Here is a 26,929-nt window from a genome sequence, read left to right on the forward strand (position 1 = left end):
CAGCTAAGAAGTGGTGGTTTAGTAAAGCTCCCTAAACAACTGCACTATCCTCCACATTAACCCTGATGACATTGGTGGTTAGTAGGTCCAGTTCATTTTTGGCATGAGACTGATATTTGCTGCATCCCTTTTTTGATGTCTAATCCCGCTTTTCACTGTGCCCTTCCAACAGCAAATGAGGCAGAAAAGCAAACAGCAAGCCAAAATTGAAGCCACTCAGAAACTGGAGCAAGTTAAGAATGAGCAACTCCAGCAGCAACAACAGCAGAACAACAGCCAGTCAGAGGGAGATGGTAACAACAGTGGAAACCAGAGCCCAGCTTCCCAGCCCAGCAATGGCAGCATGTCCCCCATGCAGCCGCTCAATTCTAAAGATGGCTTTGCCAGGCCACAGCTACCAGGGACGCCCACTTCAGGTCCCCCAGAGGATGTGTTCCTACGACCCCCTCCTCCCCCTCCATCTGGCTCTTCCTCCCAACCTCAGTCCCCGCAGGTATTCTCACCAGGTTCCTCTGGTTCCAGACCGTCTTCTCCATGGGATCCATATTCCAAGATGGTCGGCACCCCACGACCGCCAACTCTCGGGCCAAATGCCTGTCGCAGAATGCCTGTGGAATCTGGCAAATCCCCCACATCCTTGATGGAGCAGCAGGACAGGGGGAGGCCCTCTCCTGCTCATGAATCTTTTGGCTCTCCAACATCCATGAGCAGTGATCCTTATGCCAAACCTCCTGACACCCCAAGGCCAACTGGGGACATGGATCCTTTCCTGAAGCCCATGGGTCCCCCCAGGGTCAGTCAGGCTGCTCAGGGAAGGCCTCCAATGGGTTCTCCAGGCAGAGACCCATACTCGAGGCCCATGATAAGAAATGAGGCCTATCAGCGTATGGCCCAGAACAGGATGATCTTGTCTGACCCTTACTCAAGGCCTTTACTAACGCCAATCCCTGGAAGTAACGAGTCTGGCTCGGTCCCTTTGTTCAAAACGCCTATGCCCCCTCCTCAGGCTCAGGATCCCTTCAACCGACCAGGTCTACATCCTACTGACAGGTTCTCCCAGAATCAGCAGAATGACCCCTATGCTCAGCCTCCGCATACCCCTAGACCATCTGTGAATGACAGCTTCACCAGTCCTCCTAGAATGGGCCAGCATCACCCGCAGGCGCACTCATTTGCTCAGCCTGGACCAATGCCTCAAATGTCTAGAAATCCATATGCCCATGCACCTTCCACTCCAAGGCCTGACCACTTCACATATGACCCTTTTGCCCAGCCTTCTGGTCCCAACAAGCCTGGCTCTGACCCTTTCTCTCAATCTACAGGCAACCAGCGTTCTATCATTGAACCTGGTGCTCAACCTCGCCCATTCTTTGAGCCCTACGCCCGACCTCCTGGCACCCCACGACCACATGACAATTATGGTCAGCCTTCAAACACCCCTAACCCATCATCCGATCCTTACTCACAGGCTCCTTCTACTCCACGCCCCAGTGGGATGAACCAGTTCACTCATCAGTCGCACCCTGGGCAGAGGATGTCACCTTCCCACTCAGTGGACCCCTACGCTCAGCCACCAGGTACTCCAAGGCCCCCTGTGGGGGAGAGGTTTTCTAAGTCACCAGGCAGCCAGAGAGGGCCATTAGAGCCATTTTCTAGTACACCTGGGACATCAAGGCCAGGGAGTAGCGACATGTTTTCCCAGCCTGGGGCTCCCAGACCAATGCTTAGTGACCCCTACGCCCAGCCACCAGGGACCCCACAGCCTGGTCCTGAATTGCTCAGCAGACAAGGGCCAAGGCTAGGACAAATGGGAGGCCAGGATCTTTTCTCTCCACCTCAAGGCAGACTTCATGATCCCTTCCCTCATCCAGGCTCACAAACACCGAAACACCCCAGTGTTTCAGATGATGGATTTACACAGTCGCCCTCCAGAAGACCCAGTCAGACACCTGGCCATGACCTGTATGAGCAAGCCCCCATGACCCCTCGTCCACAGTCAATCGACAAAATGGAAATGAAAGATCAGTCATGTGTGGGTAACAATGGAGCTCTCCCTCAAGACCAAGGCCAACTGTCGAACAACCCACAAATGCCGGGTGCTTCCTCTGAGGTTCAGGGTGTTGCTCTTGCTGAGAGTGAGGAGAGACTCAGACAGGTACATGATGCTGTGGTTTGATTTTACATCTCATCACTCACACATTACTAGTGACATTTCATTTTTCCACTGGCGTTTCATTCATTTTACGTTTATATTTTTTTAACAATGTTTTTAGGATTTTTTTTGTTGTGTGTTTTTAACAACCTGGGTAATATTTTATGTTTGTTATGGAAGCCCATTTCCTCCAATGTCATGGGGAAAAAAATCCAGTAAGTCAATTTAATGAGAAACTTGTTTGTAACGATGACTTGGTATCACAAAATAATGACATTTTAGTGCAAAATAAAAAGAAACATTGTCAAATTAATCACTTGCGTATCTTGAAATAATGACTTAGTTTCTCAAAAAATAAGTTGGCATTTTTTGAAAAGGTTTCTCAATATTTTGAGATTCTAAGTCACTATACTATTAGGTTAAGTCATTAACCTACAAACTATTGTAGCTATTGTCTATATGCAATAGCCAAAGGCTTTGAACAACCACATTAGCTTTCCTTCTCTCCTATCAAACTTAAAAATAGGAATGTCTTGTACTGTAGCTTGTTGAACAAAAACAAACCACCAAACAAACATTCACTGCGGAATTGTGCTCTACTAACATGAGTTTGCAAGCTAGAAAGCTAATTAGCTGGTTGGCAACATAACCTGCTTATTTTGAAGGTATTTTATTGTATTAGCAGTAGTATTAGTAATATTGCATGTACTACATCAGTGGCAATAAAAAAAGGGACCTTTGACATTTGATTTAATTTCTTACTTGTTTCGCTCATGGTAATGCACAAAAAAGAAAAAAAATCAAAAAGTAATTTGCAATCAATATACAACTTTCATTGCTAGCTGCTGGAGTTTAAGTTGGTCAAAGTGACCTGACAATCTGTCTCAACTGCGAGAAATACAGTAGAATTGTAAGCTGAATGAGATCCATATACGTTGTGTTTAAAAAGGTTTAAATGTCTGTATGCTTGCTGTTGTGTTTTGTAGCGACAACGAATTAGAGAGCTAATCCTCAAGCAGCAGCAACAGAGGAGTGCTATTCGACAGGAGAGGGGCCCTCAGGATCCTGTTGGCAACATGCCCCCGGGAACACCACGACCCTGGCCCCAGGAGGGCCCTGGGCAACAAGGGGAAATGTTCAACCGGCCTCCTCCACCTTATCCTGGACAAGGACCAATGAGAGGGCCAATGCGGTTTCCTGGACCTTTTCCAGGCGATCAGCGTGTCCCTTTCCCTAATGAGGGACAACTCCCCAGGGGCCCACATCCTGGAGATCCTAATTTGAGACATCAGGGACCAAGGTTTGTGAGATAATATTCTTTTTATTACATGATTGTGTTTCAGATAGACTATATTTATTAACATAGCACTGCACAAATGTCCTTCTTCTCTATTTATACATGTTTTTAATTTGTTGTCAGGTTTGCATTTCCACCTGGGGTTCTTGGTCCTCATGGGGCCCAAGAGTTCTTTCCCCGGGGGCAACACCCAATGCAGGATGTCCCTCCTCAAATGAGACGGTCCATGTCTGCAGAAATGGCAAAGAGTATGGGAGGCAACCCAATGGGGATGCCCCAGCACTTCCCACCACGTGGCATGCCGGTGCAGCAGCATAACATAATGGGCCAGCCTTTCATTGAGCTGCGACACAGAGCAATAGACAACAGGCCACGTATGCCATTTCCGCCCGGCGCCATGCCAGGAGGCAACATGGATCCCAGCTTGCAGGGTCAAAGGCTACCAGGCTTTCCTGGAGGACCTGATTTGAGGTTCCCTTTAAATCAGGGGCCCAGGATGTTAGACCCCATGGGCAGCCACACTGGCCACTTACAGCTATCTGCCAGCATGGACAATCTTCATCAGCACAGCCAAATGTCAGGAAACAATCCACTCAAACAATCTCAGCTGATGAGATCCATGAGCCAGCCTGCTTCAAATGAGACACAGAACATGGCAGCATCTATGATCCTGACTGCACCCCCTGCTGGGCAGACTGAGTCAGTCTCAGTGTCCGGCAGTGAAGCTGTGGAGGAGAAACTGGATGCAGAGGAATCAGCAGTCAAAGATCTTGAGGACGTGGAGGTGAAAGATTTGGTGGATGCCGACTTAGAAAACCTAAATTTGGACCCTGAAGATGGCAAAGACCTAGATCTAGAGACAAATGACCTCCACCTTGATGACTTCCTAACATCTGGGAAATTTGACATCATTGCCTATACAGACCCTGATCTGGATGACATCAAGAAAGACATGTTTAATGAGGAGCTGGATCTCAGTGATCCTATGGATGATAATGCCGACACGACAGATATCAACAAAAGCTCAAGCACAGGAAGTGAGGCGTCGTCCAGCTCAGCATCCGCACTGGAAAAGTCGGAGGCCTCAGGTGAGCAGTCGTTAGCTGATGTCAAGCTGGAGGCCCCTGGAAGTCAGGACTCTGCTGCTTTGGCACCTGAGCAAGAAATTAAAACAGAGGTCAAGGACTGTCAGAAACCCCCTGATGGGGTAGACCAGCAAGCCACTGGAAACACCTTAACCCCAAACCAGCAGGGAGTGCTCTCTGACTCCACCCCAGTCCTGTCTGGTTTACTCATTAAGCAGCAGCCTGAGGAGCAGTCATTAAATCCAATCGTTGAATCTGTCAGTCAAGGAGGGAACCTCATACCCCAGCAGAGCCAAGTCAATGACGCTCAGCATGCCTCTGGACTTGCATTACCCGACGCCACCGCTGCAGGAGATGCTTCTCTGGCTGGCTTTGGGGCAGACCTCCAGGTGGGGCTAGCCTCCGGAGTGGACCAGAGTGGTTTAACCCCGGCCCAGCAGGCAGCATTGAATCAGGCCCTGGGTCAGCACGGCCAGCTACACCGTCCTCTTCTGCTCGAAGAGCAGCCACTTCTGTTACAGGACCTCCTGGACCAGGAGAGGCAGGAGCAACAGCAGCAGAGGCAGATGCAAGCCATGATACGACAGCGCTCCAGCGACTCTTTCTTCCCCAACATTGGTAAATTACTTAAGCCATAAATTCTAGACGTCTATCAGTTAATGTTTGGGTCTTTTCTAAGCGTGCATTATTTGTCTTCTGCAGATTTTGATGCCATCACGGACCCCATAATGAAAGCTAAAATGGTTGCTCTGAAAGGCATCAATAAAGTCATGGTTCAGAACAACATGGGAATGAACCAGATGGCCATGAACAGGTAAAAAGTTCCCTTTGGTACCACATGAATACATTTTCTTTTTTGAATAAAAAATGTAACACTGGTAGTGGCGGTGTACATGTAAGTTTTGGTTTTCTCCAATGAAAATCAGGTTTTTTACATTGCTAACATGTCTATATGGACCGTAATTAAGACAAGTAACAAGGACCGTTTAAAAAATACAAATTGAGGCACCCAGGGTTAAGGCCAGATCTAGAATTTCTTAATGAAGGTGAACAAGAAGTTGTGCTTCAAGCCTCTTTTCTGATTGTGATTTTTTTACTCTATATATGAAAACCATGTTAAACAAAATCTTTACCATAGAAGATTTTGATATAGTTAAATCATTTCTGGAGGAGGACTTTAAAGCAATAGTAATATCAACCTAATAGCCCAGTCACAAGGATATTATGCAACTATTTGAAATGCTGATTTAAGTGACTAAATGGTGCATGGTTGTGGTATTTCTCCATTCCAGATTTCCTCCTGGTCCTGCACCCGCTCCTGAAAGCACACCGCTTCCTCCACAAGTTGTTGGACAGGTAATTAAATTATTACTCTGCTTGATTTGTTGTGTTACACTATGTCATCAAAAATAAACATGTTGCAAATAATATATTTGTCAACCTTGCTTTCAGGATGGAAAACTGACACAAGTATCAAGACCAAATCCTCCAAACTTTGGACCAGGATTTGTCAGTAAGTTCTCTTAAAATGTATATGCATTTTCGACTTTTTAGTTTGAAGGTCTGTCAGGCCTTGAAATGTTAAGATGTTTGTTTTTCATGCTGTCAAGTTTGCTAACAAAAGAGCCTTTTTTCTTCTTTCAGACAATGCTCAGAGGGCTCAGTACGAGGAGTGGCTCCAGGAGACTCAGCAACTACTTCAAATGCAGCAGAAGTTTCTGGAAGAGAAGATTGGGGCTCACAGGAAGTCTAAGAAAGCCCTGTCTGCCAAGCAGAGAACAGCTAAGAAGGCAGGGAGAGAGTTCCCAGAGGAGGATGCCGAGCAGCTCAAACATGTCACAGAGCAGCAGGGTGTAGTGCAGAAACAACTAGAGCAGGTAAATGTTCGGCCTGTCGAGCTCCATCATTGAATTCTATCCCAGCCCTTCTCTGCAGAATGGCCAATTCTTTCTATGGAGACAGCAGAGTTTATTGATTTAAGCAGGGATTGGCAAATAACAGCCCATGGGCTAAATCTGACCCACAACCAGAAGTAGTTGCCCATAGGACCATGTTATGGATGCTGTGTGGTGAACTGAGGTCTAGCTGAATAACAGTAAAGCTATTTACAATGATACCGTGGCATTGGTGTAGGGAAAGTTAAACACAAATATGATTTAAGAGATAAAATGTTTCATTACATTTGATTGCTTTAAGTTTTTTAGAGGCATAGATTATTTTATCAGGAGCAGAGATAATGTCTTTTTATCTCATCTTTAAAGCAGAGCTATTAAATATTAACTAATTAGTCTATTTGATCTAACAGATAATGTAGGTGTAGGCTATGCATTTGCAGGTATAGATCTAGCTATTTTCTTTTCAAGCAGACTTGAATAAATACCCGAGCAAACAGAAGAATTCAAAACACACAGGCCTGTGTGCACACTGCACCTGTCAACCTGCTTTGACTCCCTAAAAGATCAATGCTGAAAAAAATGCTCTTGGCTGATTGTACTTTCCAACTTCAGCTTTAAAGTTAAATTCTTCGGTTACTGTTTGAAATCATAATCATTCATCTCTTCCCTTGGGGTAAACCAGTGTCCTTATAAATTTGTCTTGTAAATGTGATAAAATGGCTTGAAAGTGATGCATAATTTCTTTGTAAATTTCATAGAGAACCTCAATAACATTATTTTGTGTGAATTTGTTTTGTTTCAGATCCGCAAGCAGCAGAAGGAGCACGCTGAACTCATAGAGGAGTACCGAGTGAAACACCAGCAAAACAACATGACACCCATAATGCCTGCGATGCACCCATTGCCTGGCCCTGCTGGCATGGTCCCCAGTGGACCACCAATTGTCCAGCCTCCGATGAATCCCATGATGCAGATGCCACTTCATCCTGGCCAGCCTAATCCACCTCAGTGTATGCCCAACCCACCACCTGGCTGGCATCCTGGTGCTCCCATGCCCATGGCTGGACCGGGAATGCCCCCTATAATGCCCCCCCAGGTACCTGTGGTAAATCCAGGCCAACCTCATCCAATGCCAATGCCCAACATACCTCCACACCCACAAATGCCTGTGGATCCCCAGGCACCACCAGCTCCACCAGGTGGTGTAAAACCCATGCAGTCTGGTGGTGTGAAGTTTGATGACAACAACCCATTCAGTGAAGGCTTCCAGGAGCGGGAGAGGAGGGAGAGGCTCAGGGAACAGCAGGAGAGACAGCGTGTGCAGCTAATGCACGAGGTTGAACGACAGAGAGCCCTGAAACACCGTATGGAAATGGAGCAGCAAGGAATGATGGGACCAGATGGGAACATGCCGCCACTCGCTCAGATGCCATTTTTTAATGCAGAGCTGCCACAGGACTTCATGCAGCCTCAGAGGCCTCCAATGCAACAACAGCAACAACTTGCACCAATGTTTCCCCAGCAGCAGGGCATGCAGCCTGGTATGGGCTCACCACCTGGGACATTTATGCCAGGTGAAAGGAGGGCCATGATGGGCAACGGAATGATGCCCCGTGACATGGGGCCTGGTTTTGGGCCTGATAATCTTGGCCTTCAAGCACCTAATTTTCCCCAGGGTCAACCCAGACCTCGCCAGTTCAGTGGACCAGGAATGATGCTCCAGATGCCAGGTGAGGGTCCACCATTTGGAGGTGACTCTGCTACACCTCTACCGTCTAACTTTCCAGGCTCAGGTCAGTCTCTAATCCAACTCTACTCCAACATCATCCCAGACGAGAAGGGGAAAAAGAAAAGGAACCGCAAAAAGAAGAAGGATGATGACGCTGATTCAGTCAAGACACCTTCGACTCCCCACTCAGACCTGACGGCCCCTCTCACACCGTGCGTCTCAGACACCTCCTCAACACCAACCAGAAACACCCACCTCTTTGGTGATCAGGACTTGTCAAGGTCCCCCTTACTGGGATCTTCCACCCCCAGTCACTCAGAGCTGGAGAGGCAGCTTTCAGGAGGTCAGTCTGGACACCATGGTCTCCTATCAGACGCAGCAAGAACCCAAGCTCAGGAGCACGATCGGATCCTTAACAACATAAAGCTGGAGCAGACTGATGCAAGTGAGTGTCACGGGCCACGGGAAGGACCCATTGGCTCAGGAATGAACTCTGTGAAGGAGGAGCGTAATAAAGGGAGTGTGTCCCCCTTCCCTGCAGGACAAAGTCCAGACAAAGGGGAGGCTGGCAATGAACTACTGAAACACCTTCTAAAGAACAAGAGTACACCTCCACATGGATTGTCCCAACAGAGGTCGGAGGAGAGCATGCGCTCAGAGGAGGAGGAGCTTGCAGACTGCAAGGCCCTGCTCAGGCAAAGCTCCATGGACAGCAATGGGGTCAGTCTTCTTATTACTCATACAGTTAGATCGCTGAGGGGGTGATCAACATAGTGAGTCATAGACGGGTTAAGTGATTCAGATGGGAGGCGCGTCATAGAGAAATTGGTGTGAGTCATAGCTGTCGGTTTTTGAATGAGTCATAGTTCTGTGTTTGAAAACATCTAACTTGATGCCATAATTCTGCTCAAGCAATTCAAAGTGTATTCATGCCTTTTTATGCAACATCCTTGTGTCATCTCCAGGCCTACTCAGATGGCACTGCAGACTTTCCTGGACCTGTTGTCCCTGAACAGGAGAAGAAGAAAGGGAGGAACAAGAGGGCTCCGAAAGGAGGGGAAAAACCCGCCTCTCGCTACAAGAAGAGGAAGAAGGAAGGGGATGAGAGGCAACTAATGCACTCTGGCCCTGACACTGTAATGACCCAAATCAAACAGGTAAGATTGATTTTTACCACCTTACAACCTGCTCTTCATGAAGTTGGTTGAATCTGCACCGATGCACATCTTTGGGAACGAATGATGGTGGAAAGATTATAGCTTGAAATCTAAATTCTTTATTCAGAATGTTACAGTATTAATTACTGCCAGGGTAGATAAAGGTCTCCACCGAGCGCACAGACACTAATTTCACATATCAGAAGCATATTACTGTAATTAGATGCTTGTTGGATGACGGTTGCACACACAGGTATTAGAAGCTGTTATTATTCAGGAGAGCGGAAGGGGATTCGAGGCTTATTGATTTAAACCTTATGAAGCCGACTCACTCATTAGAAATGTAGTAAAATATCATCTCATCACATTTAGTACAGCTCAGTAAAACCAAATGAGCATGCACTTAACTAGATTATCTATTACACTAGCATACTTGTTCTGATTTCCTTCTCTTCCTTTCCCCTGGTCCTGGTTTTCTCTCCTGACACAGCAGCTCTCCCTATTGCCCCTAATGGAGCCACTGATTGGGGTCAACTTTGCCCATTTCGCTCCATATGGCAGTGGCCAGCTCAACGGAGAGAACCTCCTGTCTGGCACCTTCGGCAGCGCCTCTCTCGATGGAGTCTCTGACTATTACTCCCAACTGGCCTACAAGGTGAGATCTGCTTACCTTAACAAGTTTAACTGATGTTGTGCTCCCACTGCATGTTACAGCATGGCTGTACTCGACACGCTCGCTTTTGGTTTTTCTTTTGCAAAAGTTGCTGACACTAGAAAGTGAAGTTTAAAGGAAAAGCCTAAAGAACCTGGGAACAAAAGTGAGTCGAGTTAAGCGGTGCCGTACCATGCAGTGAATACAAGGTAAGAGTGATGTGTGTTAAGTGTGTTGGCAGCATGATGTGCTGACAATGCATTGGTTGTGATTCTTACAGCAGAGTAACCTGAGCAATCCACCAACACCACCGGCATCACTTCCTCCCACCCCACCACCTGTGAACCGACAGAAAATGATCAATGGATTTGCAACGACAGAAGAGCTGGCCAGCAAAGCCGCTGCCATGGGTAAGCATACAGGAGAATGCACTTTTTAATGATAATAATCGTGAAGCAAGGAGAATTTCCATCATTTTGAGGCACAAACCGTGTGTACATGTGTATTGACATTGTGTTCCTGTTTCATACAGTGTCCAAAGGCCTGGTCCCAAAGCCACTACATGTCCCATTTAGGACTGAGGAAGACCTACTAGCCCGGGCCATCGCTCAGGGACCCAAAACTGTGGATGTTCCAGCCTCCCTACCGACCCCTCCTCACAACAACCAGGAGGAGCTCAGGTAAACTGACATATTACAGCTATTCATTCAAACTGTACCATTAAAAGCTGTCATAATTGTTGTTTTTGTTGATTACATTATTATTATTATAAGTGATGAATATGGATTTGCGCTGCATGGTCATGGTTAATTTTTAGTTTCTTCCTGTTAAATGAAACCAGCAACAGAGGACAGGAGCCTTGCAAGGACAGGGACACCCCGGACAGTTTTGTTCCATCCTCATCCCCTGAGAGCGTGGTTGGCATGGAGATCAGCCGCTACCCAGACCTGTCTCTGGTGAAGGAAGAGCCACCGTCCCCCTGCCTGTCTCCTGTTCTCCCCATGCTTCCTGCACCTGATGGGAAAGGTAAACGCACAAAACAATTAAAACATTTATTCCTGTGACTCCAATCATAATTAATTGGATGTTTTTCACGTGCACAATTAAAACATGCAACTCCCCCAAACCTTTGTATTTCTTTTTTATATTCTCCAGGGTCAGAAATCAAACTGCAGGATATCAAAACAGAGCCTTCTGCGATGTTCTTCGGCTCCCCCTTTGGCTCCATGTCAAATGATTCTAAACAAGGGCTGGTATCTGTAGCCATCACACTGAGACCAGCCGCAGCAGAGGTAGGAATACTACATGGTTTCCCAGAAATAAATATAATAATTCATATCTTAATTATTCTATACATGCAGCTTTTAAAGCTGCATATTTACTTCAGGCTGTCTGGCTTATTCATTGTCTGGCCAATACACTTTAAAACAGCAAAGGAAAATATTTCTAAATCATTTGTTAAAGGTCATCACTGTTAACATCTTATTACAGGCATTAGATGCAGCCCTTAGCTCTATAGGGATCTCTGTGTTGCCAGGTCAGTAGAGTTGTTTAAGGTGTTATTTTATTACTACTTTCACTAAAATGAAACATCCGAGTACTTCTTCCACCTCTGCATTAGCTTAAAATCATGTGTGGACACCCACTACTTACACTTTCTGATTTGAAGAGCCTATCTTCAGAGCTATGGCATGCCAGGCAATATCTTGTTTGACAGGATTGTGCATCATAGAGCTCCGGATATTTCTCAACTCTCCTTGCCCACTCTTCAACACACACACGAGGCAACGACAAAAAATCGAGCTGCCACAGGAGCAGAGAAGAGGAGCTGCTGGGTCAGCCGGGATGTACAAGCAGGGGGAGAGTGGGAACTTTTTTTCAGGGGCGGCAAGGCTGGAAAATAGGATATTAGCATGAAGTGGCTCACCATTCGGCGGAGATTTGTTTTGGCCTTTACTGACATGCCAACTTTAGTTGTTACATCTTAAAAGTAAAGGTGCATCAGAAGAAAAATTGCATTGTAAGAAAAGAAAATAATCCCAGGAATTTATATGCAGGCAACATGAAAAACAAGTCTTGTTGGAACTGAGATTTTTGCTGGAAGATGTAATCATGTTTTTATTTTTTTTCTCTCAGAACATCACAGGTGTAGTGGCAGCCATTTCAGACCTGCTGTGTGTGAAGATCCCCAGTAGCTATGAGGTCAGCAGCACCCCAGACAGGGGACCCCTATCTGTACTTGGTGGTCCAAGAATGGGCCCCCACGGCATGGAGCCTCGGCCTCCCATGCTCTTCCACGGACAAGGAGACAATGGAGGGCCTCACGGGCGGCCGGGACAAATGATAAGACCCGGTGGAGTGCATGCGATGATGCAACAACAGCAGCAGGCACATCATTTCCGTTTCCATCCCAACAGCCCAGGTGAGGGAATAAAACCAAACAATAACATTTTTTTATTGAAAAGCCATGTCTGTCTCTGCGGCTGCAAAAATGCACAAAGAAACAATAGTCTAATCTTAATTTCTTCTGTAATAAGCAGTTTTTTTTTTTTTTCTAAGCTAACATTTTATTTGTAAAGCATCGTAATATTGTTAGTTTACTATCAGAGCATGCAATATGAATTTAATAAACATATTTTCTGTTCCTTCAGGCGCAGCTCTAGTTCGAGGACCTGACCATAAGACCCCTGCCAGCCCTGGATGTAAACCTCAGTGGTGCTGCCACTGTAAGGTGGTGGTTCTGGGGAATGGAGTGCAGAAATCCATCAAAGATCTCCCTGCACACATGAAGGTATTGAATTAATTAGGCTTAAATACTCCAAATGGCAGCACGGTGGTATATTAAGCAGGCAGCACCTTTCAGCTGGAGCACTTGGATGCTTAAAGTGTGATTTTGAGACTAATGAAGTAAAACATGCTTTAAATACACAGCACCAGTTCATAAAAAGTCATCTCTGCCAAACAATTATGGGTAATTTTATTATTGATTTCCCAATAGGGGGGACTGGATGAGCCATGACTGCAAGCCCGGACCTTACTTTAGAGGATATATTATGTACTTTCAGCCTGTGAGGCCATACTCATCTATATATATACACACACACAGCAGCACCACAGTTATACTGCACGTATCCTGTGATTATGTAAATCCTGCCTGCTGGAGTTAAATCCATTTCAGATTAATTAGTGGGTTAAACAGCGTACCCCATGACTTCAGTCTCAAGTATTTTGGTAATTTTAATATTGTATGTTTTTGATGTTTATTTCATAACTTCTTTTAATGTCAGTTGAGATTAAGCAGTTCACGTTGGTCACGCTTTGATTTAACACCTCATTTCTTATTCACCCTGTTAAAACTTGAACCGATTTCTCTCATTAGGAATCTGGAGGCCGTTTGAAATCTGAAGACCTGGTCTTTTGTAGTCACAGCTGCTTCATTCTCTACTGTTCCTCATCACCAATGCAATCCAGATCAACCACAGAAACTAAGGTTTGTACCACTGCAACACCACAGTGTATTTAAATAACAAGTAGTAAATATGATTGGGGTTTTTTTGTTTGTTTTTTTGCTTAACATCATGGCTCTTGTCTTTTCAGGAATCGGTGTCCCTCCTTCCTGCCTGTGAGCAAACAGAGAGCCTTTCGAAAACTCTGCACCAGTACAGTAACAACATGTCATCACTGGATGTTCACTGCCTGGCTCAGCTTCAGCCCAAGCACTCTCCCCCCTCCACTCCTCCCATCCCCTTCCCCATGGCAGGCGACACACCCAAGATGGAGACCAAGTCTGATGCCATCAAAGTCACAGTGAAGCTGAAGACTCGGCCAAGGTCCCATGACGGCTGGCACCAGGGAAAGAGACAGAAAGGACTCCGCTGGAGGAAATGGACTGTCCAGGTTGTCGTGCCCAGAGGGAATTCTCAACTCCCAGATGAGGATAAGATCGACGAGCTCCTGAAGAAGCTCGGGGCTTCCCTGCGTCCTCCTGCCTTACTACGAGACCACAGGCGCTGCTGTTTCTGCCACCAGTTTGGAGATGGGTTGACTGACGGTCCTGCTCGGCTTCTTAATCTAGATCTCGACGTGTGGGTTCACCTAAACTGTGCCCTGTGGTCGACTGAGGTGTATGAGACTCAAGCAGGCGCCCTCATTAACGTAGAGCTCGCACTGCGTCGTGGTCAAACTGTACGCTGCGCCTACTGCCAGCAGACTGGAGCCACCAGCGGCTGTCACCGCCTACGCTGCACCAATGTCTACCATTTCACCTGCGCTCTGCAAGCTCAGTGCACCTTTTTCAAGGACAAGACCATGCTATGTCACGCCCACAGGCCTCGGGGAACGGCTGGACAAGCTCTGGAGCACGAGCTGCGTTGCTTTGCTGTCTTCAGACGTGTCTATGTCCAAAGAGACGAAGTGCGTCAGATGGCCACAGCTGTGCAGCAGCCCGAGTTAGGCTACACCTTCAGAGTTGGCAGCCTGGTTTTGCATGCAATGGGCCAACTAACCCCTCTGCAAATGGCAGCTTTCCATTCCCCAACAGCCATCTTTCCAGTTGGCTATGAGGCTTGCCGCATTTACTGGAGCATGCGCCATGGCAACCGCCGTTGCCGCTACGTCTGTTCTGTTGAGGACAGAGAGGACTTACCAGAGTTTACCATCAGAGTCATCGAACAGGGCTACCAAGACCTGGTCCTGACTGACTCCTCTGCCAAAGGTTTGTCCTTTTTTCTATTCTTACAGAAACGTTATTGTTTCTGAGTTTCAGACCAAAATATCTAACAATGTTTCCTTGTCTTGCTGGAATTAGGAGTGTGGGATAAAGTTCTGGGTCCTGTTTCTGAGAAGAGAAATGAAGCAGGCACTCTGAAGCTCTTCCCCGTTTACCTGAAGGGAGAGGACTTGTTTGGACTCACAGTCCCTGCAGTCACCAAGATCTCTGAATCGGTTTGTTCCGCCTTTTGTGGTTTTAGATATTCTGATATATTGAAACAAATGCACAGATCATATTCTGTAGAGGCTGCAGGATAAAACCATTCTTTACTAATTTATTTCAGCTCCCGGGAGTGGAGGCTTGTGTCAGGTACTCATTCCGGTACGGACGCAACCCTCTTGTGGCGTTGCCTCTCATATTCAACCCAGCTGGCAGCGCCCGCGCCCAGCCAAGAACCACATCTCCCTACACTTCACTGGTGATAAGGTAACTTTTAACAGAGCTGACATTACTTTATCTGTATGTTGTCTTGAATCAAAACACATTTTAAAGGTCCCATATTGTAAAAAAAAAAAAAAAAGTGAGATTTCCATGCCTTTTTGGTTATAAAGCAGGTGCTAAATAAATGCTGAAAGTATCAAAAATGTGCACAGTGTGTATTCAGAAACTGCCTTTACACGATCCATCAGGACTTCCATATGGTTGTGATGTCACAAATATAATGTAAATAGGTGGAAAGTTCTGCTTCAGATAGACAGTGTGAGAAAAATGTGTTGTTTTTTAACAAATATGAACCTGAAAATGAGCTTTGAGATTGTTTTTAATATTTTTCTCCCTATCAATATCAAGGCCACATCCACAGGCTGTATCCAGCAGCAGTGCCAGGTCTAACCAGAATATTTCCCAGGGAGAAGGTGGCATCCCCCACAGCAAGCCTCCAGTCGTGCACCCCAGGTCATCTCAGTACCGCTGGATGAAGAGTGAGTGGAGAGCCAATATCTATCTGGCCCGCTCCCGCATCCAGGTCAGTGTTATAATAGATATATGATTTATCTCTCAGCTTTGACAGAGTAGTAGAACCGATTCTCTTGTGTTTCTTGCCGACAGAATGAATACCTTCTTGTGTGTTCACAGGGCCTGGGGCTGTTTGCTGCTAGAGACATTGAAAAACAAACTATGGTGATCGAATACAATGGAACCATCCTCCGAAATGAGGTCGCCATCAGGAAGGAGAAGACCTATAGATCTCAGGTATTGATCTGTTTTTACTTATTTTTGAGCTGAACTTTCCATTAGTCTAAAGTAACTTTTGCCAAAGAAGCAGAGAGTAAATTTCCCTCTCTTCCCCACAGAACCGAACAGTGTTCATGTTCCGCATCGACAGCGAACATGTTGTGGATGCCACTTGCACTGGAGGGCTAGCAAGGTACTGTGACATTCCACTTGTTACTGTGACATTTTTGTAAACATTTAAGTCAAACAGACTGCATAAAGTTCAAGGACTTTTAAACTGGACTTTAATTTAATACTGATGACTATAAATTACCTAAATAAGAAATAAGACTATCGATTGAGCGAGTATATTGGCTATTTCTATATACAGTAGTTATTCCTTATGCCTGCCATGGTGCCACCAGGTCTGAGACAATATCATTCAGGTTCAGCAGAATCTCCTTCAGCTTAGACTCTAGTGGGGCCTCCAGCACCCACCAGCTGCTGTGGACATAGATCCGGCTTCGCTCCAGCCTTTGACCTGCAGTTTGAGCTCTGGTGGGAGGTGACAAGCTCTGAATCCAGCAGCGGCGGCTTCTCCTCCAGCCAGGAGCAGAGCTTCGCCTTGCTGCTCTGCAGGTCCATTTTAATCCAGATGGGAAAGGCCAAATCCAAGGTTGCGGTTGGTGGCAGTGGGTGGAGAAAAGCTGCAGCGGGGCAGCATGGTCTGTAACCAGGACTCAGCAGGGTAGACTGTCAGACTCTGCTGCAGGGAAATGAGAGATTTTCTAAAGGGAGTCTGGAGTTTATGGAAAAAAAAATACCACTTTTGTTCATGGGGTTGCAAAAATCCACACAGAATGAGTGTTCTTTGTCAAACCTTTAGTTTAAAAAAGTTTTTTTAAAACCACTTGATTTAAGTTAAGAATAGAACATTTTTATTATTCAAAATCATTTTATGTAATGTCATCAATCACTTTATGTTATGTGATCAATGTAATGCCTTGTAGTTATAAGAAACTTAGATAGACATTGTTCACTATTTTCTGCATTTTATAGGTCAAACGATTAATTGAGAGAGTAACTTGGATTTGCAATAAGTTCCTGTAAGTGTGTGTTAAAGCAGTTGGTTGAGGGACTTGTTGTATAGAAGGAACACATTTCATGCCAGTTACTAGATTCAGGCCCTTGCCCTTTGGTACTCAAGGTGGAAAAAAATAATTGAGGCAAATACCATTAGAGCATGTTATAGTCATGCATGTTTTGTGATTTGTTATAAATCTCTTTTAATGTCTTTTAATGTTTTGTTTTTCTAGATATATCAACCACTCTTGTGCCCCGAACTGTGTTGCTGAGGTGGTCACATTCGAAAGGGGTTATAAAATCATCATCAGCTGCAATCGCAGAGTTGAGAAAGGAGAGGAGGTGAATGTCTCTCCTTTTCATTGATTGGACTTCTCACTTACACAGTTGCATGAACATTTGTGTTAAAAAGAGCAAATGTGATGCTCAGAAACTGATGTTTCCCCCTCTCTGTTTTCCAGCTGTGTTTCGACTACCAGTTTGACACTGTGGAGGGCCGGCACAAGATTGCCTGCCACTGTGGAGCTCCTGAATGCAGGAAGTGGATTAACTGAAAAAAAAGACAACAAAGCTAAATACATTCCTTGCTATAGTGTGTGGATGCTGTGATCTCTGCACAGAGAAAACAAGGCTTCACATTAAAGTAATTTTGTGAATGAGCAGAAGGCCTGAACCCTCGGAGTTATTAATGAATTTTGGTTCATCAAGATCATGGAGGAAAACAAATGGGTGGAGGAAGGGAAATGTAACACAGTAGCAGGATGTGACTTGTGCCATATGTGAGGGGCTCTGTTGTATGAGATGCCTCGTGTCTGTCTGTCTGTATGTATCTGTGCGTTTGTTTGGTGTACATGGGGTGCGGAATCCACCAGCGAATGAGAAAGCACTGTGCAGGGTGCGGCCTTATTGCTTACTAAGGGCAGGCCCTTTTGTTTCATACTGTTAATGTATACCGTATGACTAAATGTAGACATCACTGAATGAGGAATGTACAGCAATGAATACCGCGAAGGGAATATTAACTTGCACTAAAAAAAGAAAATAAACAAAAAAACACACACGAAAACTTTTAAAATACTTGATTCCATGAGTCAGTTTTATCATAGGTCTCTGTCATGTGATTTGTGTGGAATTCGAGAGGTTTTGTATTTATTACTGAGTGAATGAATTTTATTCTCAAAATGATGAGATTGAGTTAAAGAAGGCTAGATTGCTATTGTTTTTGAAGATTGAGGAAGACATGCTGTTACTTTTGTATAAATGTACATAAAGAAAACTATAGGAATAACCGACCAAATACTACCTTAACCTTCTTGATGTTTGGGTGTTTTTAAATTGTTTTTGTTCTGTTTGTCATTGAAATTTATTTAAGATGGACGTTATTTCAGTTTGAGAGTATATATTATGATTATTCTGTACAGAATTTGTAATATAACCACAATAATTCACAAAGTATTTTTGTTGTATTAAAAGTAAGGTATTGTAGCGTAGTGTTTTGTGACTTACACATGCTTTGACCACTCAAAAAAAAAAGAAATATTTTTGTTGACTAACGAGTTATCAGTTACAGAATCAAAAAAAAGACTCTTCAAATAGTAAGAGATCAGTGTGATCTGTTTGCTGTTAATCAGGTTTGATTTTAAAGAACTGTGAATTAGGTTTTGAAACCCAAAAATGACTTTTTAACTTTTTAACACAAATAGGAACACCGACATGTATTTACCTGTTTTTGCTTTTACATTGCTTTTAAAATAAGGTGCAAACGTCTAATGATGTTGTGAGTTAGACGAACCAGTGTGTGACAGAAAGAATCGTAACGGGGAAGTCTTGTTTTGAACCGTAGGTTGTTCTACCTTTTTTGGACAGAAATGGCATTCTCCTTAATCAGAAATATTTCTTATACTGACACTTCACAAGTCACATGCTTAGAAGCGGAAGAGTTTTTGCGTGCACAATTTCAAGTCGACTGTAAAATTTTGGAGACAGTCTGAGAACTTGTAATGTATATGGCATGTATTTTTTTAACTTTCCGAAGACTCAATTGTATATATTTTCTCAATGAATGGTTGTAACAAAATTGTTTCTTGGATATTTTTCTTCTCTTGTATGATATTACATCATCCTGCCAGTGTGTTTGTGCTACATTTTCTTGGTCGTGTAGTCAGATTTTTTTTCTTCCTTTTTTTTTTTCTTTTTTTTGAAAATGCCTTTTGAAGTGTACAGAGTATGAGGTTTGGAGTTTGTGGAATTGAATTTAGAAACATTTACAAAAATAAACTATTTTACATGTTAGCAACTTGTGTTTGTGATGTCAATAATTACACAGTTTCAATTGTTAAATGTGGAGAAATGAGGCCAAAAAACATTTGATTTCCCTGGCATCTGTTGTTAGTATTATATACTCATCTGTGACTTTAAAGAAGATGCTAAAGCACAGTATAGCAATTATGCATAAGAAATACTATATGTTTATGTAAGAGTCATTTAAGAGCCATTTTTATTACCAAGGATGCAAAGAAAACTTTGCATTTTGGCTCGACACCCCTTTAAAGTTGCAATTAACATTTATTTTATTTTTTTATTGATTGTACATCTGTCTTCGCCCATTATAATTTCCCAGAGTTCAAAACCTAAAGATATTACATCTATTATCATAGACTGACATTTAGAGGAGCTGGCTTTGAGTATTTTGGTTTAATGTTTGAGATTTATTTTCTTTTATAGGTCTTTCAAGATCGTTGTTTATTGAAATTTTCAGGGCATAAATAGTTCAGCGGCTCAAGTTTTAATGCCCATTTTAAGGCAGGTACAAGTACATAGGTTAACATCTCTGTACCTGGAGAGAAAGAGAGATAGTAACAGGGATTAAAAATATTAATTTAAAAAGACAATTAAAAAAAATACATTAGCAAATACAAAATACTAATAAACAGAGGGTATAATAGAAATAAACATAAATAATTTGTTAACAAAAAATTAACCCGGGTGCGCAGAAATGTGCTGCCCAATGCTCATAAGCATGGTGTGTTCAGTGGTGTGTAAAAAAGGATGGGTTAAATGCAGAGTTTGATTTTTTTCCCCCCATTTTGGGACTAATAAGAGAAGATTAATAATACCATACTTTTCTGGTCACCCATCACAGACAATACATGAATACATGTTAATGTACCTCATTTGTAAAAGTGAAACAATACAATAGGCATTCAATACAACAGTCAACGCAATTCAGAGCACCATAACATGGTTGAAGATAAGTCAAAATGGGACTGGATGTTTATCAAACATCCCAGAATCACTCCTGGGAGTCCCACTGCTGCTTTGACTGTGGCTAAAAATACTGCTGCCTTCTACAGTGGCTTGCAAAAGTATTCATACCCCTTGGATGTTTCACCCTTTTGCTGCTTTTACACATTAAATCATGGTCAATATAAATTGGCCTCTTAAAAAAGAATTTGCAAAAAACCCCTCTCTAATATCAAAGTGAAAACAGATTTTTACAAAATAAAAATATCAATTAATTAAAAAATATATTAGGTAAAATAAATGATTGCATAAGTATTCGTACCCTTTAAAGTAACTGATCTAATTCAACAGAGTTCTAGCTAGTTGATGCCAGCAGTGTCACAGTTAGTGAAATGGAGATCACTTGAGTACAGTTGATGTGTCAAGTGAGTTTAGTATAAAAACATCTGTGTCTGGGAGGTCCAGTCTGGTTCATCACTATTCCTGCTACAACTGCAACATGAAGACAAAAGAACACTCCTAGCAACTCAGAGAAAAGATCATCGAAAAGTATAAGTCAAGAGATGACTACAAAGAACTGAGGAGCTGTATGGGAGAGAAAAAAAGCTCATGAAATTTTGCCTTGAATTCGCTGCATGTGGGAGACTCCAGGGTCAATTGGAAGAAGGTTCTATGGTCTGATGAGACAAAAACTGACCTTTTTGGCTATCAGACTATATGCTATGTTTGGCGAACACCAAACACTGCACATCACCACAAACACACCATCTCCAGCGTGAAGCATGGTGGTGGCAGCATCATGCTCTGAGGATGCTCTTCAGCAGCAGGTCCTGGAAGGCTGCAGGGCCAGTCTTCTTCTTCTTGTCAGGTCACTCAGATTGTGAGGACAGCCAGCTCTAGGCAGATTTAAACAAGTGCCATACTCCTTCCATGTCTTAATGATGGTTTAACTGAACCCTGTGGGATGTCCAGTGAGTTCAAATATTTTTGTAGCCATCTCCTGACTTACTACTTTTCAATGATCTTTTCTCTGAGTTGCTAGGAGTGTTCTTTTGTCTTCATGTTGCAATTGTAGCAGGAATAGTGATGAACCAGACTGGACCTCCCAGACACAGATGTTTTTATACTAAACTCACTTGACACACATCAACTGCACTCAAGTGATCTCCATTTCACTAACTGTGACACTGCTGGCATCATCTAGCTAATACTCTGTTGAATTAGGTCAGTTACCTTAAAGGGTATGAATACTTATGCAATCATTTATTTTACCTTATATATTTCTAATTGATTGATACTATTTTGTAGAAATCTGTTTTCACTTTGATATTAGAGAGGGTTTTTTTGCAAATTCTTTTTGAAAAGGCCAAATTATATTGACCATGATTTAATGTGTGAAAGCAACAAAAGGGTGAAACATCTAAGGGGTATAAATACTGCAAAGCACTGTAGATACCTCTGATACTACAGTAAGACATAAAGTTTGTGGAGCAAGAGTAGAAGCGTAGAATAATTTATATTCAATATTATTTTGGTATATTAGTTAATTAAGCCAATGCCAGGTGAGAACACACTTTAGTTTATTTGATACACTTCAAAGACTTCATGCACAAAAAAATTCAGCCCATGTAGCCACAGTTGTTGGTTTCAACCAACTAGGCAGTATACACAATGTATATTATTTCTTATGAAATTAAAACAAAGAAAGTTATTCATGCTAATACCATGATCATGGGACATATTGGTCACATGTCCCCAATTTTAGCAACCTTGTACTGGCTTTTAAAACTGATTTTAAGATACTGCTTGCACTATCCTGTCATCATCACTGGATTATTGCACCCAGAACGGTGCATTTTAAAAAAAGGATGATAACAATAAGCTTTATTTTTATCGCACCTTTCACGCAAGAAATGTAGCACAAAGTGCTTTAAAATGAAGAAATATGACAAATAAACATAAAATGTGTGTAAAACAGGGCTTGACTGGGGTCATTTTAAAATAAATGAAAAATAAACAAAATTGTAAAGCAATATGGTAAAAGTAGCCTACAATTAAAATGTTATATAAAGAAGACCATTTTTGGGGTCCTTATATAGATTAATTCTCGTCAATCAGAAGTAGGATTAATATCAACGATGACCATACATTTATTTCTGTACTTGTAGTGTTTTTATGTTGTTTTGCTGCTTTCACTTCGTTACCTGCGTTTTGAAAAGAAATCTAAGGTCATGAAAAATAATAGTAATTATCACCATCACCATAATTATCTTTCATCATCATCGTTGGTTTTTATTCGTTATCAAACCAGTTAAAATCTGAGTCGTGCTGACATCTGTTGGTGAAGCATCTCTGCATACTACACTGCCTGGTGTACTGACAAAATTAGCCTCCCTTTCAAAAACCTGTTTCCCAGGCTGTGTGCCCTACGTTTTGCCTTTTCTCTCTTGTTGACACCACACAAGAAAATAATAGCGGAAGTGGAAAAGGAATGCGCTTAACAAATGACAAGTAAACATGTGAAATCCACACCCCCACGTCCTAATAGAGGAAATTAGCTTGCGTTTTTGTCGCCGGGCTGTCGCAGTGATGTTGTTTTCTTTCCTCTCTGGCGTAAGAGGCACGGGGCTATAAGCACGGCAGTGGACACTCATTTCTCGGGGGTGCAGACTGCGACGTAACACCTGTAAACAGTCAGCAGCGCTGAAAAGTCATTTGAAGATGCGTGCCCTGCCTCTTTTCACGGCCGAGCCTACTTCCTGGTGGATGAGACAGCGCCTCAGTGTTGTCGTAGTAAGTAGAGGGGGCAGCTGAAGTGAAGGTGGAGGCGGCTGTAGATGGTCTGCCGTCGTTAGTTAGCACACCTTGAGATTTTTTTTTTGTTTTGCTTATTTGAGAGAGAAAAATGGGAAGCACGGTGATGGAGTCCAGCAAGGAGAGCTCAAAGAAAAAGAAGAGGAGAAGTCTGCGGATTAACATGCCAGTGAGTCGGTGAAGTATCAACTAATTTGGCTTCTTACTGTGACGGTAAAAAAAAAAAAATAATGGGCTCGTTGTTGAACTTTCATGGCACAAGGACGGTAACTTTTAGTCGCTATATAGCCGTTTTTGTTTGCTTACTCGCAAGCGACGTATCGTAGAAGAGCGTGCATGAGTGACAGTGGCCTCTGTATCACGACTTTTCACTTCGCTCAAGTCACATAAATGCAACAAAATATAATGCGTTCATTTTCTAGTAGTGCAGTTGGCATTTTGCAGCATGAAAATCTATTTTGGGCATTTCCCTCCCATAACATTTTCAGCGGTAGGCTTATTTAGGGTTGGGCTATAATTTAATACGATCATTTATCGTCTTTTATGGACTCATATGGTGATGTAATTAATAATATATAGAGATATCGTGATGCACACTTTTCTTGTCTAAACACCAATGCATAAGCACATAGTAATTTAAAATTGTCAATACAATCTGATATATGTATATTTATTTATTTAACAATCTTGATTAAATACTCAGTACTTTTATTTTGCCAAGTTGCCTATTTAATTCACAAAGCAGTATATAAAAATAGGCTTTACCATGTGGTTATTTAATATAGGCTTTACTTAACTTGCTATATTGTGATGTGTATATTGCTGTCAAGATATGACATGACCTATATCAGGATTGAAGATTTTGGCCATATTGCAAAGCCCTCAGTAACATCACTGTAGCCAATGCCCCTGCTTTAACAATAAACTTTAGTATATGCTAAGGCTGTGGATAATTATTTTATTATCTATTAATCTACAGATCATTTTCTCTATGCATTTTAGTATTGTAAGAAAAAACAAGAAATGTCAAGCAAAGGAAACCTTTCAGAGAACCCCACATGCTCCAAACCAGCAAGTCATGTTTCATTATGGTACTAGACTGAGGGCCTTTGTTTATTTAACTTCATTTCAGTAAAAAAAACCTGATTCACAGTTGTCTCTATTCAACGATCTGTTCAGTTAATGCTGGGGTTGTGTTTTTCTTTGCTCTTCAATCCTGCAAAGACATGTGGAGTGATTGATTCTACTGCAGACTTTAAAGCTTAATCAAGCCCTCTGTTTTTCAAGGACAGAACATCTCCTGGTTACTGTGTGCACACTTTGGTGACAAGTAATTTGTTTTGTCTTGTAGCATGGATAACCGCCATGTTACAATAGCTCACAGGCATGTGTTTTTTGGACGGTATCCATCAAATCAACCTATTGCATGCTCTGCCCCTTGCATAATTGTAAATCTATTAGTTACAATCTACATCTCCAGTCTGAGATTCTGTTGAATAGTTGTTTTTTTGCACAGAAAGTTTTATTTGAGCTACCATGATGCATTCATGTGCAGCTGCATATATTGGAGAAATCACTTCCCCAATAGGAAGTAAGCTTGTGAATACAGCACAGTTTTTATGGCAGTTTTTTATAGCTTTCCACCACCACATGAACTTCAACCTAAACACTGATACAGCTGTGTAAAAGATATCTGAACAGGTTTTCATGGTCACCTAATTAAACTGGTTTTTGACGAAGTGAAAAGTGGAATGTCAAACTCAGCCCTTGGTATGAGGAAGGTTATGTGTTGTGTTTGCTTGCAAAGGTTTCCGCGCTTGTGAAACATGCTTCTCTTCTTTTTGAATGGTATGTTTGAACAGAAGAAAAAACAACAACAATTGATAACACTAGTGAAAGCAGCACGTAGTGGCCATGAAGGCATTCATGTTACCTGTTATGACTTGTCATTTTGTTTTTCTGCTTTATCTACATCCTTGACACTCGGATCTCTCTCTCATGCAGGACTTTGGTGCGTTTACTTCCCCACAAGTGCAGACGAGCGGCTCGACCAAAAGTGACGCTCAGACGGTATGAAAACTATTTTCCGGATTTTTGAGTCCTGATTTTTTAAAATTTATTATTATTTACTTGCCAAGTGTTTGTTTTCTCAAGCTTGCTTTTTTTCCCCAGCACATGATTTATCTTGTCACTTTGGCTCTTGTTTGTTTGGCTTTGAACACATTTAGACATAGATTTGGAAGAGCAAAATATTACTCAAGGCCCTCTCTCCTCTTCTGCCAACCCTCACTGGCTTACAGTAACATTACGCCTACTGTGTCCAGGCATAGCAGGATCACATACAGGAAATTGATTTTTTTTTTTTTAACCAGAAAGCCGCCTCTTCCTACTGTCTGCTCTGATTGATTTGAATAGGAGTAATCCTTGATCATTACCTTATGTCCAGCAGATAACATATTTCAGTTTTACCATGGTAAGATTTTATGTAATGCCTGATAAAAACCCACATTCTCTTGTGCTAATTTGTATCCAGGCAAACTGTTGGCTTTTCACTTGCCTTAACAAGCTCTTGCACAATGACGGAGTGAGAATTGTTGGCAAACAGAAAAAAGGGTGTGTGCCCTCGCTGCCTCAGATTTGCCACAGGATTGGTTTAAGCAGAAATGTGCGCAGGGAGTAGGCCAGCCTCTCTAGTAGGCCTCTAAGTAAACACCACTTTGAACCTCTAAGAAGGTCAGACAAAACAATTCCTCCCTTTTTGATTTGTTTTCATTTTTATGATCAGTGCATTGCAGTGCATTGCAGTGGTTTTTTTGCACTTATTGTCATCCTGCATCACATGTTTTGTTGAGGCTGGTTATTATGCAGGCTATTATCCACCAACAATGTTACCAAAACACTCCTGTTACATTTTATTGTTTTCTGTCAATACAACCTCCGTGCTGGAGGCTGCTGCGTATTCTAATGCTCCACTGTATCCGAGCCCACAAATGGTTAAAGGATTTGTTGTTGGCACATCCAGAGCAGACAGCAGTCAGTGGTGGGAGGAGGCACTCGCTGTCTCCAGCTAGATTGGCTGCCGTCTCTCTCCTGTTTTGTTTTGGTATCTGCACAGTGAATAGAGAAGAATTTTTCAGTCTGTTTGCATGATATTGACCTTGCAAAGACAGACTTATAAACATAGAAAGTTATAATGAAAAATATGCTCACTGTTGTTTAACTAGGCAAGGAGAGTGTCTGATAGTGAACCTAATGGTGCTCTTATTGAGGCCATTAAACATGATGACAATAACTCATTATGCTGTTAGAGGGAAATGGAGAAAGATATGTACAATCTTTTATAGAAATGGTCACCTAACATTGTGATTGCAGCATGATTCCAAAAATGGAAATATGGTTTCCTCATCAGCTCTAATGTCTCTAAAGTCTTTACATCTGTTTGTGCAGACAAAATGAGATGTTTCTGCTTAGGATTTAATTGGTCTAAATAAAATGACAAATTAAATCTTGTGCCAAAGAGCCCTGTGGTTAGGAAAGTCCAGAATCAATGTTGTTGGTTTTTCAGTAACTTTTACACATCAAGAAAGAACATTTTCCCTTGTTGCACTTTGCACACAGTGCTCACATTCTCAAACTGCATTTTATGAGATGCCATTAAGTGTTACAATATGGCTGATTAAACAAAACAGGGTTGCATATGTGAAAAAGAAGAAGTAACTAAAATAGTAAGCTCCCACAAAAAGTGCAATCAGTGCCTGTCATTTCACAATAAATCTATCTCGGTATTTCCTCACTCAGTATGGCTCTGGGTTGGATCTGTGCAGAGTTTTTCACACTTTTGCTCTCCAGCATCTCACATAACACTATGGCTACACACTGAAAATAAACCACACATTTCT

The 26,929-nt window shown here is 42.6% G+C and overlaps 2 protein-coding genes across 2 annotated transcripts in view; both read left to right on the top strand.

Moving 5' to 3' along the window:
• kmt2cb (lysine (K)-specific methyltransferase 2Cb) overlaps window positions 1-19,265 on the top strand; it is a 67,494-nt gene extending 48,229 nt beyond the window's left edge. Inside the window, exons 37-61 of the mRNA XM_059345078.1 lie at window positions 173-2,155; window positions 3,139-3,452; window positions 3,573-5,152; window positions 5,237-5,348; window positions 5,827-5,890; window positions 5,987-6,047; window positions 6,179-6,411; window positions 7,232-8,878; window positions 9,124-9,315; window positions 9,806-9,970; window positions 10,248-10,377; window positions 10,500-10,647; window positions 10,809-10,993; window positions 11,123-11,259; window positions 12,104-12,389; window positions 12,619-12,758; window positions 13,347-13,457; window positions 13,565-14,681; window positions 14,775-14,911; window positions 15,022-15,164; window positions 15,528-15,702; window positions 15,813-15,929; window positions 16,031-16,104; window positions 17,207-17,315; window positions 17,435-19,265. Coding sequence (XP_059201061.1) covers window positions 173-2,155; window positions 3,139-3,452; window positions 3,573-5,152; window positions 5,237-5,348; window positions 5,827-5,890; window positions 5,987-6,047; window positions 6,179-6,411; window positions 7,232-8,878; window positions 9,124-9,315; window positions 9,806-9,970; window positions 10,248-10,377; window positions 10,500-10,647; window positions 10,809-10,993; window positions 11,123-11,259; window positions 12,104-12,389; window positions 12,619-12,758; window positions 13,347-13,457; window positions 13,565-14,681; window positions 14,775-14,911; window positions 15,022-15,164; window positions 15,528-15,702; window positions 15,813-15,929; window positions 16,031-16,104; window positions 17,207-17,315; window positions 17,435-17,527 — 9,453 coding nt within the window. The 3' untranslated portion in view covers window positions 17,528-19,265. The remainder of the gene's footprint in view (window positions 1-172; window positions 2,156-3,138; window positions 3,453-3,572; window positions 5,153-5,236; window positions 5,349-5,826; window positions 5,891-5,986; window positions 6,048-6,178; window positions 6,412-7,231; window positions 8,879-9,123; window positions 9,316-9,805; window positions 9,971-10,247; window positions 10,378-10,499; window positions 10,648-10,808; window positions 10,994-11,122; window positions 11,260-12,103; window positions 12,390-12,618; window positions 12,759-13,346; window positions 13,458-13,564; window positions 14,682-14,774; window positions 14,912-15,021; window positions 15,165-15,527; window positions 15,703-15,812; window positions 15,930-16,030; window positions 16,105-17,206; window positions 17,316-17,434) is intronic.
• Window positions 19,266-23,044: 3,779 nt separating this feature from the next.
• LOC131980781 (5'-AMP-activated protein kinase subunit gamma-2-like) overlaps window positions 23,045-26,929 on the top strand; it is a 28,709-nt gene continuing 24,824 nt past the window's right edge. Inside the window, exons 1-2 of the mRNA XM_059345079.1 lie at window positions 23,045-23,199; window positions 25,035-25,100. Coding sequence (XP_059201062.1) covers window positions 23,122-23,199; window positions 25,035-25,100 — 144 coding nt within the window. The 5' untranslated portion in view covers window positions 23,045-23,121. The remainder of the gene's footprint in view (window positions 23,200-25,034; window positions 25,101-26,929) is intronic.

Source organism: Centropristis striata, chromosome 11 (genome assembly GCF_030273125.1).
Source record: "Centropristis striata isolate RG_2023a ecotype Rhode Island chromosome 11, C.striata_1.0, whole genome shotgun sequence".
In the NCBI taxonomy this organism is placed as follows: domain Eukaryota; kingdom Metazoa; phylum Chordata; class Actinopteri; order Perciformes; family Serranidae; genus Centropristis; species Centropristis striata.